Source organism: Mesitornis unicolor, unplaced genomic scaffold (assembly GCF_000695765.1).
Source record: "Mesitornis unicolor isolate BGI_N332 unplaced genomic scaffold, ASM69576v1 scaffold16433, whole genome shotgun sequence".
NCBI lineage: Eukaryota > Metazoa > Chordata > Aves > Mesitornithiformes > Mesitornithidae > Mesitornis > Mesitornis unicolor.
The window spans coordinates 24,902-39,379 of NW_010174121.1; the positions used below are offsets into that span (position 1 = coordinate 24,902).

General features: G+C 41.1%; 1 protein-coding gene across 1 annotated transcript in view; it reads left to right on the forward strand.

The window, feature by feature from the left end:
* Positions 1-13,744, forward strand: part of ZNF106 (zinc finger protein 106) — a 28,242-nt gene extending 14,498 nt beyond the window's left edge. The window contains exons 7-20 of the mRNA XM_010180951.1: positions 517-671; positions 766-826; positions 1,135-1,476; positions 5,330-6,095; positions 6,487-6,542; positions 7,040-7,185; positions 7,497-7,631; positions 8,498-8,614; positions 9,455-9,646; positions 10,755-10,817; positions 11,547-11,666; positions 12,113-12,184; positions 12,894-12,965; positions 13,586-13,744. Coding sequence (XP_010179253.1) covers positions 517-671; positions 766-826; positions 1,135-1,476; positions 5,330-6,095; positions 6,487-6,542; positions 7,040-7,185; positions 7,497-7,631; positions 8,498-8,614; positions 9,455-9,646; positions 10,755-10,817; positions 11,547-11,666; positions 12,113-12,184; positions 12,894-12,965; positions 13,586-13,744 — 2,456 coding nt within the window. The remainder of the gene's footprint in view (positions 1-516; positions 672-765; positions 827-1,134; positions 1,477-5,329; positions 6,096-6,486; positions 6,543-7,039; positions 7,186-7,496; positions 7,632-8,497; positions 8,615-9,454; positions 9,647-10,754; positions 10,818-11,546; positions 11,667-12,112; positions 12,185-12,893; positions 12,966-13,585) is intronic.
* The last annotated feature ends 734 nt before the right edge of the window (positions 13,745-14,478 follow it).

Here is a 14,478-nt window from a genome sequence, read left to right on the forward strand (position 1 = left end):
AAACATGAGTCTCATGGCCCAAAATCATCCTGGGTAGTAAATTATTTTGTATCATTGGGTTCTTTTTCTCTTAAGCTGCCTTTCCTTGGCCTCTGGATTTACTGAATAATTTAAATCTTGTTTGGCTTAAATTTGTCTTTGCCTTGTTGATTACATTAATGGAAAGCATGTGTTTGTACTTTATGTGTATGTGTATTTCAGCAAAAGATCTTTATGAATGAATGGCTTTGTTCAACTAAACTAAATTGGTGCTGGCAAAGCAGTGATGGAAATAAAGATACTAGAGTCAAGGGTGAGATCCTGTAAAGAGGAATATTCAGCTTTACACGTCTTTTATGTAGATGTGACTACTCCTGTGCATGCATATCCCTTTTCAGCTTCTTGTGTGATTATTGCTGCTTGACCAAATTTACGTGATTTTTACATGCTGAGGTGGTAGCATTTATTGAGATATGTGCAATGTGTTTTAAAGTGTTGTCAAGTACAATTATGGTCTACGTTTTGTTTCTTTTCCAGAACGTTCTCAGGTAGACCAGTTGTTGGCTATTTCGCTGAGGGAAGAAGAGTTAAGCAAGTCCTTGCACAGTGTGGACAGCAGTCTCTTGCAGGCTAGGGCTGCCCTGCAGACTGCGTACGTTGAGGTTCAGCGTTTCCTTGTGTTAAAGCAACAGGTAACTGAGCTTTTGAGATTGTCTGAACTAGAAGTTAGCAGCCTGAAAGCACTGCCTTCAGTAGGAGTGATTTTAAACCACAGCTGTTTTGCAGATAACCATGGAAATGAGTACACTGAGAAGTCAGAGAATCCAGATCTTACAGGGGTTACAAGGTATGAGATACCATAAAACTACAACACTGTAATGCTGACTCATATTCTTTGAACTGTGCATCTTGTAAAAATTGCATTTAACTTGAATTCATTCATTTAAAACGTGCAATGAAATTGTAGGCTTCCAGTGTTGACATCTTTTATTGTTCCAATGGGATCTGGTGTCTTTGCTGGTGCCATCTAGTGGTATTTTTTTTTTTACAAATTTTTCTTTTCCTTGTCTGCGCGTCCACAAGAAACGAGCTAAGTTTTATTGTAAAATGTGAACATTTTTGGTCTTTTTTTTTCCTCTCCTCTTTTGCCATTAGAAACGTGTGAACCTTCTGAACTGTCACAACAGCAGCTTTCCTGCAGCGTCTCAAATGAGAGAAGAAATACCAAATCTCAGCTGGCAGCTGACTTAATTCCTACAGGCTCCTCCCTGCCCCTTTTGGACTCTGTGTCTTCTGTACCTCCACTGGGAGCTTCCATTCATGTAAACGTGTCGCCACCATTCCAGTCTTTTGGCGTCACACCTATCGCTCTTCCTGACTCCTTGGTACCAGTCAAACGAGAACCTGTGTCTCCAAAACGCTCAGAAGAAAATGTGAATTCTGTACTCCAGGGCACTCCATGTGCTTCACAAGCAGAAGAGGTGGAGCAGAAGGATGGTATGTGTGGCTTCTCTTTGTTTTAAGAGAACTAGCTTTAAGAAAATAAGGATTTCACACCCCCCTCACCAAAGAATGGAAGTTGGGTCTCAAACCTGCAGCCTGTTGTGCAGGGCTGAACGACCATTAACTCGTGTAGGATTTTGTTAACTTAATAATGGGACCTGCTTTACAACACATCCAAATGGATTCCACATTTTTGAAATTAAGCACATGTAAATTGTAGCCGTATACACCTACAGGTTTCTAGTTTTACTTTAAAAATAGAGCAAACATGAATTTTCAAGTTAAATCTTCTCAGAATAATTTAGTTAATAAAAAAACCCCAGTCCTTAAAACCTCCCCTGTAATTTTTGTCTTCTACTCTGCATCATTTACTGGCCATTGGTAGCTGAAAATCTACCTGCAAAGATAAAATCCATGCTTGAAGATATATATTTTTTTAAAATTATGATGTTAAGAGTATTCTGTGTTCTTCTTAGGCCCTGCTGGAGAAGCACAAAGAGTAAAACTTATGATATTAAAAGTAACAATCCATCTTCTCCCCCTCTCCATCTCTTCCATTTCCACTGACCTGGAGATGCTGGATTTAGGTTATTAAATCCTCCTTAAATATGAGGATTTAATAACCTCATTCAAAGTTCACGCAATCCTATCTGTGATTTCAGTAAGCAGTTTACTGTAGGAAGGATATTGGGCACTGTTCACTGATGGGAGGGGAGTGCATAGGGGAGGACTGCCGAGGAAGGTATGTGTTCACTCTTGTCTGGAGGAGAAACCACTGGATTAACTGAACTACTCATGTGAGAGCTACTCCTTCAGGAATAGGAGATCTTCATGGCTATGGCGGAAATTGCTAACTCTTTATTTAGACAGCTTGAAACCCCTAGAACTCGGGTACTGTAGTCTGTGATCAAAGACTTAAGTGCTATTGATACTTTCCACTGCAACTTGTTACTGTGACTGAAGTGAAAGTACAAACTGAAGATCAGAAGCTCAATCCTCCTTCCTAAGAGCCTGTAAAGTCAAGCAGGGTTACTCTAATGACAGTGGCTTGTCTGCCATAACTCTTGTCACTTACCCAAACCCTTAACTTAGATAATTTGAGATAAAGATTCATAAGCAAGATCCATGTTAAATAAAGCCAACACTTTTTTTTTTCCTTCAACTGGAGTGGAAGATACTATTGGAAAAAGCCACGCTGTTGTACTTGTATAAGCATATTTGTTCTCAAGCACAAGAGAAGTGTTGGCTGAATTGAATCTTAGACTTCCATCAGTACAAGAATTTGAAGGGGTTTTTACCTTTTTGCAGTTTGCTTCAGATGTAGAGTTCTGTGTAAACAGTAACCATTGCATTTTTAGTCACCACTGCAGTTCCTGTATTCTACTGTGTTACTCTACATGACTGCAGAATTGTGAATTCTCTCCTTGGAGGATTTGACGGGGATTCTGTTGCCTTAGGGGCATACAGTGAAGTAAACTTGGAGGTGAGAGACCGCATCTGGAGTATTGTGTCCAGTTCTGGGCCCCTCAGTTCAAGAAGGACAGGAACTGCTGGAGAGAGTCCAGCGCAGGGCTACAAAGATGATGAAGGGAGTGGAGCATCTCCCTTATGAGGAGCGGCTGAGGGAGCTGGGGCTCTTTAGTTTGCAGAAGAGGAGACTGAGGGGAGACCTCATTCATGTTTATAAATATTTAAAGGGTGAGTGTCACGAGGATGGAGCCAGGCTCTTCTCGGTGGCAAACAATGATAGGACAAGGGGTAACGGACACAAACTGGAACACAGGAACACACTTAAATTTGAGAAGAAACTTCTTCTCAGTGAGGGTGACAGAGCACTGGCCCAGGCTGCCCAGAGAGGTTGTGGAGTCTCCTTCTCTGCAGACATTCAAAACCCGCCTGGCCGCCTTCCTGTGTAACCTCATCTGGGTGTTCCTGCTCTGGCAGGGGGATTGGACTGGATGAGCTTTTGAGGTCCCTTCCAATCCCTAACGGTCTGGGATTCTGTGTGAGGAGTGTTGAAGAATCAGCTTCTGTGTTTGCTTGCATTGTTAAGACTTGGCTTGTGGGAAGCCACTGCCTTTCTTTCTCTTTCCCATTTTTATTGGCATATGCCATTCTGTTATGTTTAAACATCAGTGAAGACAGGTGTCACTTTTCTTTAGTGTTAGAGTTGGAAAATTCAGAACAAAGACTTAGTGATCACTAGCTGTAGTGGCATGAAGTGTTTTGCTTGCAGAATCTTCAGTCTTCATTGATGTCTGTGCAGGCACAACAGAAGCTGTAGACTTAGGTTTTTTTACGTTTTTTTTCCTCATAAAGATGAACCTTCAATGTCTAGATGTATTTGTTACTTAAAAAGTTACTTTTAAAATGTCTTTGTCACATCAGCATATTTGCCAGTTTCCTACAGATTTTTCTTGACATTAAAAGCAAGGGTGTTCTTTTGACGTTTGTCAAATTGATGTAGCTTTGGTATATTGATCAACTTCTGTATATGCTACATTTAAAATGAGTGTCTGCCATCAAATGAATTTGGTAATTTGGGGGCAAAGGAAGCATTTACCATCAGGTAATTTGTGTGGAGGAATCCTCTCTGGGGGCAGACTATGTAATTTCTGGGGGTTGAACATCTGGCTTGCCAGCTTCCCTAGGAGGTCAGCTGAGAAATAATGACTTTTGGGTTTAGAATTTTCAGTTCAAGTTGCTGATTACTCTTATTTTCCTGTTTGATTTGATTTTTAGTGACCAAGTTCCTTCCCTCACCCTTCCAATGGGAAACGAGGGACGCACAACGTTAGAGGTGTATTCAGAATTTAAGGGTTTGTGTGCCTTCCTGCCAGTGTAATTCACCATGGTAGCTGTTTAAACCTCATCTAAGCATTCATTTCTTCTGTACAGAGGGTTTTCTAACAGTCTGCAGCTGCATATGACAGTTATGGGTCTGGGGAAAAACAGCTTTCTATTGATTTACTCAAAGTACATTACATTGTACACTATCAGCAAGTTCTAGTTCTATCTTGGAACTTCCCATCTGAGGAAGGTGCAGGATGAGATGTTCACAATTAAGCTGTCTCTAGTTGGATGCTGAATTCTAAAGTAGGAAATTTGTACTGTGGAGTGTTAAACAGCCCAACAGCTTTGTCTAAGCATTGCTGTGGGTTGAATTTGCTGGTTTCTAAAAGAGAAGCAGGGAAGTGTTTCAAATACTGCCAGCTTCCCATTGGCGTTGAGGGATCCCATCCAATAAATGCAGTGAACTTGAAACATCCTGTTCTGGACTGTAGTTACTGTAAATGCAACCAGGGAATTCTAGGGTGTGGGAAGCACAGCTGTGAGGAGCTGCCTGTGCTCTTAGCCTGTCTCAGTTGAGGTTTTGGATTCCTTTGTTCACATTAGCTTCAAATTGAAGTGACAGGGAGAGTGTGTTCGCCCCATCGCTTAGTCCACCACAGATGAACTGAAAACCTTACACTGATGACCTACAGTGCTGCCTTTTCCAGGATAGAAGGTACGATGCTGCATAGTGGGTTGTGCATGACCCATCTGCCTTGCTTTAGGTCCAGGTAACTTCCTAGAAATAACAAATGCAGATGGGTTAAGCACAAGGCCTTCAAACTATGTCACTGAGCAGCCGAGATGAGATGTATTAGGCATGCATTGCTTAATACCCGTCCTACAACAGTGATGATGGCTGGGAAGGGAGCACACGGTGAAGGGTGGTAGCACCTTAAACCAACAATGCAGGATTCACTGAAGGCAGTTTGTCAGAATTTTAAAATTGTCTGCAATTCTGCGTAAATACGTATTGCTGTACGGATTGACTCTAACGCTGCTCTGTTTTCTTCAGAAGAGACCAACCAGAAAACCCCAGTGTATCCAGTTATTTCTGCAACCATATCCATTTCAGAGATGGCAGCTTGTTTCCAACACACTAATCGAGATGTTCACCAGCATGCTGCAAACAGGGGAAAGGCTGAACTTCCTGAGAACCCCTCTGTTTTCAGCAAGAAAGAAGCAGATGATACAGTGACTGAAAGCTCTTTGCTGGATCGGTCTGGCGCATCTCTTCCAAAGCATTCAGTCCTTCTAGAAATGCCAGTGGATAAAACCCTCAAATTGTCAGCAGAACCATCCGAGCAACAGATGGCAACCACTATAGTCCCAGCAGAAAAAGGGAACAGGAGGAGGAGAAAGTTAAGGAAGAAGAAAACTCTGAGGGCAGCCCATGTGCCAGAGAACAGTGATACTGAACAGGACGTAATTGACTCTAAGCCTGTCCGGAAAGCCAAGAGTGGAAAGGGCCCTAAAGGAGAAAAAGTCACTACATCCACTCCTCCAGGACGGGAGGTTGGAGCTGCTGCTCAGACAGCAAGAAATAAAAATGCGAATGACAGTGATGCTTCTCTGGAACTGGTGGAGCTTCCAGAGCCCCCGTGTGAGGTGGTTGCTGTTGGTTCATCAGAGTCAGGAGATGACAAACCAGACAGTCCGTCAAAGAGGGATTCACGCAGGTCTGTGGATCAAGCAGTCCTAGAGGCATCTTGCTCTGGTTATGATGAAGTGAGCTCTACCAGTGAGATCGGCACAAGTTGTAGGGATGATGGGAAAAGAAGGTGAGATTATTGTAGATCGCTCAAAAGTGAAAGCATTTAACAGTATTCAAGAGAGGCCTCTCTTTTGTGGGGTGGGTTTTGTTTTTCCTTCTTCTTTTCAGAAAGTCTTATGACATCAGTAACTTTTAAGTCAGGAGTGAAATAAGAGGGGAAATTAAAATTGAATTTGCTTTTTTGATCCAACAAATGCAAGTGTCTTGTTGCCTCCTAATTTCACTAACACAAGAGCAAGGCAGCTCTCCACAGAAAGGTTGGTTTTGAGCTTATCTGTTACAGCCTTTTTCCTACTAAGTGCAGACTCTTGTATTCCAGAGTACCACTTACACCAGTATTTTGTCTGAAAATAAATGTGCAGAGTCCAATCTTGCTGCTCTTTATTTCTGTGTTACAGCGTGGCTGAGACGCAGACTTCCATATCTTCACTAAGAGGATCAAAGAACTCATCAGGTATAGCTTTTAAGCTTTTCTTCTGAAACTTTTTGTATAGTATCTTGTAGAAATTTAAGACTTAAACTGCTTCCAGAGGGTAATTTTGCCCTGAAGATAAAAAGCTGCACTAAACCATGAAGTGGGAAGTGATGCATACTCGCTTATGTCATTCTTCATTGAATGCTTTGTGTCTTGACCTCCTCCACATCCCTCCCGCACCCTCCCACACAAACCCTTCTCCTCCACAGTCTCCATAGAGCTGTAGGACAAACAATAATACAATCCTTTTAAGATTTTAAAGATATATCTGGTCTTAACATCATATTTCAAAGGTCTTTCTGGCATTTTATATTGTCTTCTGCCATTTACAGGCTCCAGCTGGGACCCACAATTGAAATCTGACTTTAAGATGCTGAGCCCACAAAATAGTTCTGCTGTTTGGTAATACAAACAACAGTAGCGTGTTTGTTTGTGTGCGTCCACATAATCAAAGTACGTTTGTCTCTGTCCTACAGAAGTGTCTTCGGAGCCAGGTGAGGATGAAGAACCTACAGAGGGAAGCTTTGAGGGACACCTGGCTGCGGTGAATGCCATTCAGATTTTTGGAAATTTGTTGTATACCTGCTCAGCAGACAAAACTGTTTGTGCCTACAATCTGGTTGTAAGTAAAGCTGTGGGAATGATGTTGCATTATTTGGAGTCCCAAGGTTGCAATTCTGTTTTTGCATAGCCTTACTATGTAGTTAAGGAAGCAGCTCCTTTTTCAAGCGCCATTTATTTTTATTCTACTCTTTTCTTCAAATCTCTCTTCTCCCCCTCCCCAACCCCATCTCCCTATGAGAGGGCTAAGGGGAGGTAGGTTGCTGCATGTGTCCTGCTTTTATTAGCTGTCCTGCCCTGCTCTGGCAGGCGCAGATTCTGAGAGGCATTTTGGGCCCTTTATGTTGACAGACTTTGTGCTTTCCTTTTTAGAGCAGGAAGTGTGTGGCCATCTTTGAAGGACATACTTCAAAAGTGAACTGCCTCCTGGTCACTCAGACAAACGGAAAGAATGCTGCACTCTACACTGGCTCAAGTGACCACACGATCAACTGTTACAATATCAAGGTACTCGGACTCTGTGTTGGTTAACATGCACTGCTTTGTTATGTGCGTGTTTCTTTGTCAATCTCAATGAAAAAAGCCTTTTCGGCCCATATGAGGACAGAAGGAAAAGCAGACTGAGACTTCCTGAAGCTGGACTTTTCAGGATAAATGATAGGAGGGCTTGTCCTACCTGTGGCTTGATGGACTAGAAAGCAAATACCTGCTTCAAGGGGCAAACCATTAGAGGTTTTTGACTCTTAACGTGATGATCCATGACACTTCCTCTTGGGGGACTTCATGGAGATTCCTCAAATTCAAGCATGTAACAGGGTGTTTTTCATATATATATGAAAAAAAATTATATAGATATATAATCTGTAGTCTAAACTTCTATATACATTAGAGGATGTGACTAGAATTAAGTTTTTAGGATTATAACTGGTTGCTGAAGTACAGTCAAGTTTCAACGATAGGAATGAGCTGATAAGAGCTCAGAGATAAGAGATAAGGAGGAAGTTCTTTACTGAGAGGGTCGTCAGGAGCTGGAACAGGCTGCCCAGGGAGGTGGTGGAGTCACCATCCCTGGATGTATTTAAAGAGCGGGTAGACGAGGTACTTAAGGATATGGTTTAGGGGGTAGACAGGAACGGTTGGACGTGATGATCTCAGAGGGCTTTTCCAACCGAGCGATTCTGTGATTCTGTGATTCTGTGACAAAAAGAGGGGTCAAACTGCCATGTGACACCAGACTTTCAGATGTTTTTTCTCTAGCTCTGTTGGTTCAGAAAAATGCAGCTTGTAGGTAAAAATCATAATTCACTTGAGGCTTTTTTCCCTGAATTGTTTTCAGTTAATGAAAAGCTTTAAATACTCCTTTCTATTGCCAGACCAAAGAGTGCATGGAACAGTTTAAATTGGAAGATCGAGTGCTTTGTTTACACAGTAGATGGCGGATTCTTTATGCAGGGCTTGCAAATGGCACTGTGGTTACTTTCAGCATAAAGGTTAGTTTGTTTAAATACTGGCACCTAAAAGCCTGTTGTGATGCTTGCTTTCCACTTTGTGTTTTTTTCCATTCTTTCTCTTGAGTAGCAGTTGCATTTGCACTTAAAGTATTTTGATGTAAATGGTCCCTGCTGGCCCTTCTCGGTCCTTTGTTTTGTCGGTGCATGAAGCTGCCCAATCTGCCCTTCCCCCTGGTTACCTTTCTTTTAACTGCTGTATTGCTGTCACATTTTTCCTTACGTTTCCACCTGGCCTACCAGTGGTGTCATGGGAGTTTTTTGACACAGTTGATTATTTGTGAACCCTCCTTTCTTGCCCATCAAAGCAGTGTGAGAGACTTCAATGTGTTGCTGGTTTTGCTTGCTGTGTTTGCAGTTACAGAAGAGACTCATTCACGTGGTTTTCTGGCAAAGAGGCTTAATCAGCAATTTTCATTATATTTAAAAAGGAACGAAAATCATTATTTAAAGAACTTAGTTTTCTGATATTTTTTTCATGGATCCTAGACTAATTTCTCAAATGTATTGTTGCAAACTTATTCTATTTTGCTTTCTTCTCGTAATACTATTTTATCTCATTGTTCTAACTCAGAAGGAGGATTTACTGAACCTTTGCTAAATAATGATTTTTTTTTTAAAGACAGAAGGTCAAAGCCCAGAATAAGGAGTTATTTCCTTGATTTGGAAACTTAGTTGTTAAGATGCAGCTCTTACCCCTGCTAAAATTTTGTGTTACTAAACTGAAAGCAGACACTATAGCAAGTACAACACAAAAAGGACTCAGTGGTCTAGTGAGTGTCATAGCAAAGTTTTAAACATCATTTTTTCCTCCCCGTTCAGAACAACAAGCAGGTTGATACCTTTGAGTGCCATGGCCCTAGAGCAGTGAGCTGTCTAGCCACAGCTCAGGAAGGAGCACGCAAGTTGTTGGTAGTGGGTTCCTACGACTGCACCATCAGCGTGCGAGATGCGCGGAACGGGCTCCTTCTCAGGACCCTGGAAGGTCACAGCAAGACTATACTCTGCATGAAGGCAAGTGTCTCTGAAAATACCTTTTTGACAATGTATGCTTAAAATGACACACTTTTTCTTCCTTATCTAATAGAGAGCAGATTGTGGTGAGAAATAGAGGATTTCTCTCTTTTAAATTACAAAACCTGAGTGATTTGGTAGGCAAATTGTCACTGCCTGGCTGCCATATCTCACGTTGCCAGAAAACCTGTTTGGAGTGTCTATGTAGGAAGCGTGTTTATTTCCTGTTAGAAGATTTGGGGAATCTTGAAATGTGTGTTTGCCAGCAGAGGGAAAGTTGGGGAAAAGATGAAGTCAGTTTTCACATACTCTGGTTGTACAAACCTCAGAGGAAACTGAAAAAAAAGTAACTCTAGAGAAGTATTCTGTTTTAGTAGAAGATTCATTATCACCTATTTGCAGGTTCCTGGCTCCTGAGATGACAAGGTGGAACATACGCTTGTCTGACTGCTTTGTCGTGGCCACTATCGTGACTTCCACAAATTGTAGTTGTCACTTCAGATATTATGGTGCAGTGGCACAGCCTTTCTTGCTGTGTGGACTGTCCTAGTCCTGCTTGCGTGGCAGCATGCTGTGGTCCCTTGTTGATCCGTCATGGATCTGTTGAGCTTGCTTTCTAGATTAGTGCTTATCAGGAACACTGTCTTTCTTATGTGACCAGAATATAAATGCACAGCACATCCAATATTTCCGGGAAGGAGTGGGCTTTACTGTGCATGTGGAGTGCAGCGTTCTGCATTTGGTTTCCTTGGTCCCTGTACTGCTGCTGAGCTGCTCCTGAGAGCAGTCCACAGACAGGATGAGGTAGCCTGGTAGGCTGCGAGTTAACAGCTCCTGATGTCAATTGTAGGTGTCAAAAGTCATAATTAGGACAGCACAGTACATCTTCTAGCTCTTATGTAAAGAACTCAGTACATGCTTTTTTTTCATACTCTGCATTTTAAGACTGTCAGTTTTAGGAAATATTACAGTACAATTTTAAACTGAGCAGTGTTGTTAAAGTTTTGCTTGCCCATTTCCGTATCTGTTACAAAAATAAAACTTTTCTTTGGTGTTTTGTTTTTGTTTTGGTTTTGTTGGTTCTTTTTTGTTGGTTCTTTTTTGTAAGGTTGTGAATGACCTGGTATTCAGTGGCTCCAGTGACCAGTCTGTCCATGCCCACAACATTCATGTAAGTCTCTCATAAAGTTAGAATTACTTTTGCTTCTACTTCACGAGCATTGAATTCCTGTGCTGCAAAGTTGATATTTCCAGAATTTGTGACTGACCAGTGGGGCAGAATAGCTTCCAGAAAAGGAAGTAATAAGATTTTGTTAATGTGACTATGCACTATAGCAAACTAAGGAGAGACGGAGAGGATAAAATACCCTGGGAAACATAAACATGTTGGCTCTTCTAATATGATATGCAGTGCCTTTTTATCTGGGGATCTTGCTTTTGCAAATAGTACTACAAACATGCTGATAATATGGAAAGAGTTCAGAGCAAAGCCACAGGAGATATTCTAGTGGGGGGGGAAGAGTTTCTTTATTACTGGAAAAACTTGAGGTACACAAAGAGCATTCCAAACTAGCTAGTTCAAAAACTGTTACACTGTCATGAATTCTTTGTCTCTAGCCTGCCACTCTCTTCCTCCTTTACAGCATCTCTCCCGTGTGCTAGCAGAAGCATTCATGTAGCTATGCAATAAGTTAGATTAAGAAACTTAGCACAGGTACATTTTAATTGGCAGAAACATTTGTATAAGAGGTGTTTCCATTTTTTGAGTAGTGAGCACTGAAGCTAGCTGTCCTACCTAGGCTAGATAAGACTGAATTGGTTTGTTTTGCTTTGCTTTTTTTAAAAATCAAACAAACAAACAAACCCCACTTATTTGCCTTTGGCTTTTTTCTTGCCGCAGACTGGAGAGCTGGTACGGATCTATAAAGGCCATAACCATGCAGTAACGGTTGTGAACATTCTTGGGAAGGTGATGGTGACAGCATGTCTGGATAAATTTGTTCGTGTTTATGAACTACAGGTAAGAAAACAAATGGTTACTAATGACATTTGCCTGATATGTGTTAATTAACAATTTTGAAGTCATCTTTGTGCTTGCTGGTCTCTGGTCTAACCCTCTGTTTCCTGTCACTCAGAATATATAGTTGTCTCACCAGCCAAAATACATGGGTTTTAAAGAATATATCCTAAAATCTGTTTTTTAGAACCTGGTTTGTCATAAGATGGTGGCAGTTCTGGAAAGGGGGGAGATATTAATTTTGTCTGCTTGAAAGTGCTTAGTTGGACAGAAAGACTCACAGAAATATAAGCAGAAGGGAGCTGTCACGGTGGCTGAGAAGTTTGGAATCCACCAGGGGAGCTGAGTTGCTACCCAGGAAACTGCTCTGGGAAGCACTGTCATTGGATGTTTGTGAAACATGGCTGTTAACCGTCATGTATCAAATGTCTCTTTCTGTTCCTTTCAAGTCGCACGACCGCTTGCAAGTCTATGGAGGCCACACAGATATGATCATGTGTATGACCATCCACAAGAGCATGGTAACTGCTTTCTTTTCACTGCTCTCAAAGAGAAGGTTGTAATTTCCACAGACGTATACAAGACAGTTTAAAGTTTTCAGATCATGACATCTTCCTGCTGCCCTGCCAATGCAGGAACTTAGAAATATCAGCCAAAAAGATCAAGTTGCTCTAACAGCTTTGTATTTATGTAATATTATTATCTGGGAATGAGTTACCTTCTAGCTTACTGTGGTTTGAACACAATGGTTCTGTTTACAGTGATGATTGCAATGAAGAGTCTAGAAATAGCATAATATTCCTATTTTTCAAGCACTCATCCCGTTTGACTTCTGCTCAAGACAGTCACACAGATGCTAGGGAAAGTTCACCCGCAGTCAAACCTTTAGTAACCTTTGATAGAACCTAAATGAAAGTCTGCAGTTGATTTAGGTGCACAGATTTCTTCATGCATTTGCCCTGCTAGATAGGTCTCATCAGCACTTCTGGATAAATACCTTGCTTGGAATAGTCATTAAAAGCACTCTTTTGTCTGCATGTGTAGGAATTTGTGTGCAAACTTTCTTTCAAAGTGTAAAATAAGAGGTATAGAGGTATAGAAATGGTCTGAAATAACGGAAGAATCAAGTCTAACAGAACTCTGCACTGAAGACACATTCAAACTTTTACTTAGTTTTTGTTTTTTTTCTATTATTCCCAATTTTCTTATCCACAAATATTTCTTTTACAGATCTACACTGGGTGCTACGATGGCAGCGTCAGAGCTGTGAGGCTTAATCTGATGCAGAATTATCGTTGCTGGGTAATGAGCAAAATGTTTTTAGCCTTCCTTTGTTATAGTTTTTAGACTCATTTTCTGAGGGTGGTCACTTCTCAGTCTTGGATAGCTTGACCTTTAATGTATTATAACCCAATAATATGTTTAAATTGTATCTGTACATTTTAAATGTAAGTATCTACCACTAGTTCCCTTTTTCATGCTCTTTAGTGTATACGTAGGCTCTGGGGGAAGTCAGTAGTAGCATCTTACATTATTCTTTTTCTGGCAATTAGACAGTAACATTTAACTACTCAAAATCAGAAACTTAAACTGAGTGACACACAAAAGCATATTTACCTGCTAAATAAGTCTGAATTCCCAATGGCTCTGTCCCACGTAGGGTCAAGTCTTGTAAAGGCTTAGTTGCTCTCCTCCCCCTGCCATTCTTGCTGATGGCCTAGGCTTGGCAGGAAACACCTCTGTAAAGCTGTAATTAAAGGAATAGAGGCCATTGAGAATGGAATTGAAATGAGACGGTTAAAAAGTTGCAGGGTGCAACATGCATGTTGACAGTCTTGGTAGGATATTGTTGAGTTGCAGGTATAAAAGCATTCGCTGAAATCCCTTATTCCTGGCTTACTCTGGCGTGTTTTTTCCACCAGTGGCACGGATGTTCACTGATCTTTGGAGTTGTGGACCATCTGAAACAACACTTGCTTACTGACCACACCAACCCAAATTTTCAGACCCTAAAATGTCGTTGGAAGAACTGTGATGCTTTCTTTACTTCCAGGAAAGGTTCCAAGCAGGTGTGTGGTTGAACTAACATGGTTGTGTTTGGTAGTAGAAAGTACACGTTATAACCACAGCTGTGGGACTTGATCCTGCTTCTCTTAGGACTAGAAGGATTTAACCACTTTTAACAGACTTAACTGCATCTGGTTGGTTACACTCGTACAAGGCTGACAAGGTTCGACTTGTGACAGATGATGAGCAAGCTAAGTACGGTAACTTGAGACATGGTCGACCTAAAGCAGTTTGATTCTAAATTATTACATGGAAATGAGGAAATTCTCGAAATATCAGAAGAAGTTCTGGTAACTATAGTCAAGGTGTTACTAAGTTTTTGTAGGAAAAATCTGTTTTTAAGATGAAGAAACACCAGTCTTGAAACAGATTTTTGTCTTTTTAATTTCTACCCATAACTGCCCTGCTTTGTTGTGGCTGCTGATGCTGTTTATTTTTCACACAGGATGAGTTTTGCTAACAATCCTTAAATAAGCATAATGCATAATTTTCTGAATAAATGTCATCACAGATAGGAAAATCATGAAGAAGGTGTCAGAGTTGGATGCCAGTGGGATTAAGTGATGTGGAAAGGCTTGGGGGGTGGGTGGGAGGGGCGTTGTTACCTATGGACTGGTAAAATCTACATTTTACTCCTTGGCAGCATAAACTACCTTCCAGTTGAATGCTTTTCAAAATACACAGTGAAAGGAGGTTTCACCAAGAGTTAAGAAACTGAGAGGTAGAATCCTGAATTTTTCCTAAAGCA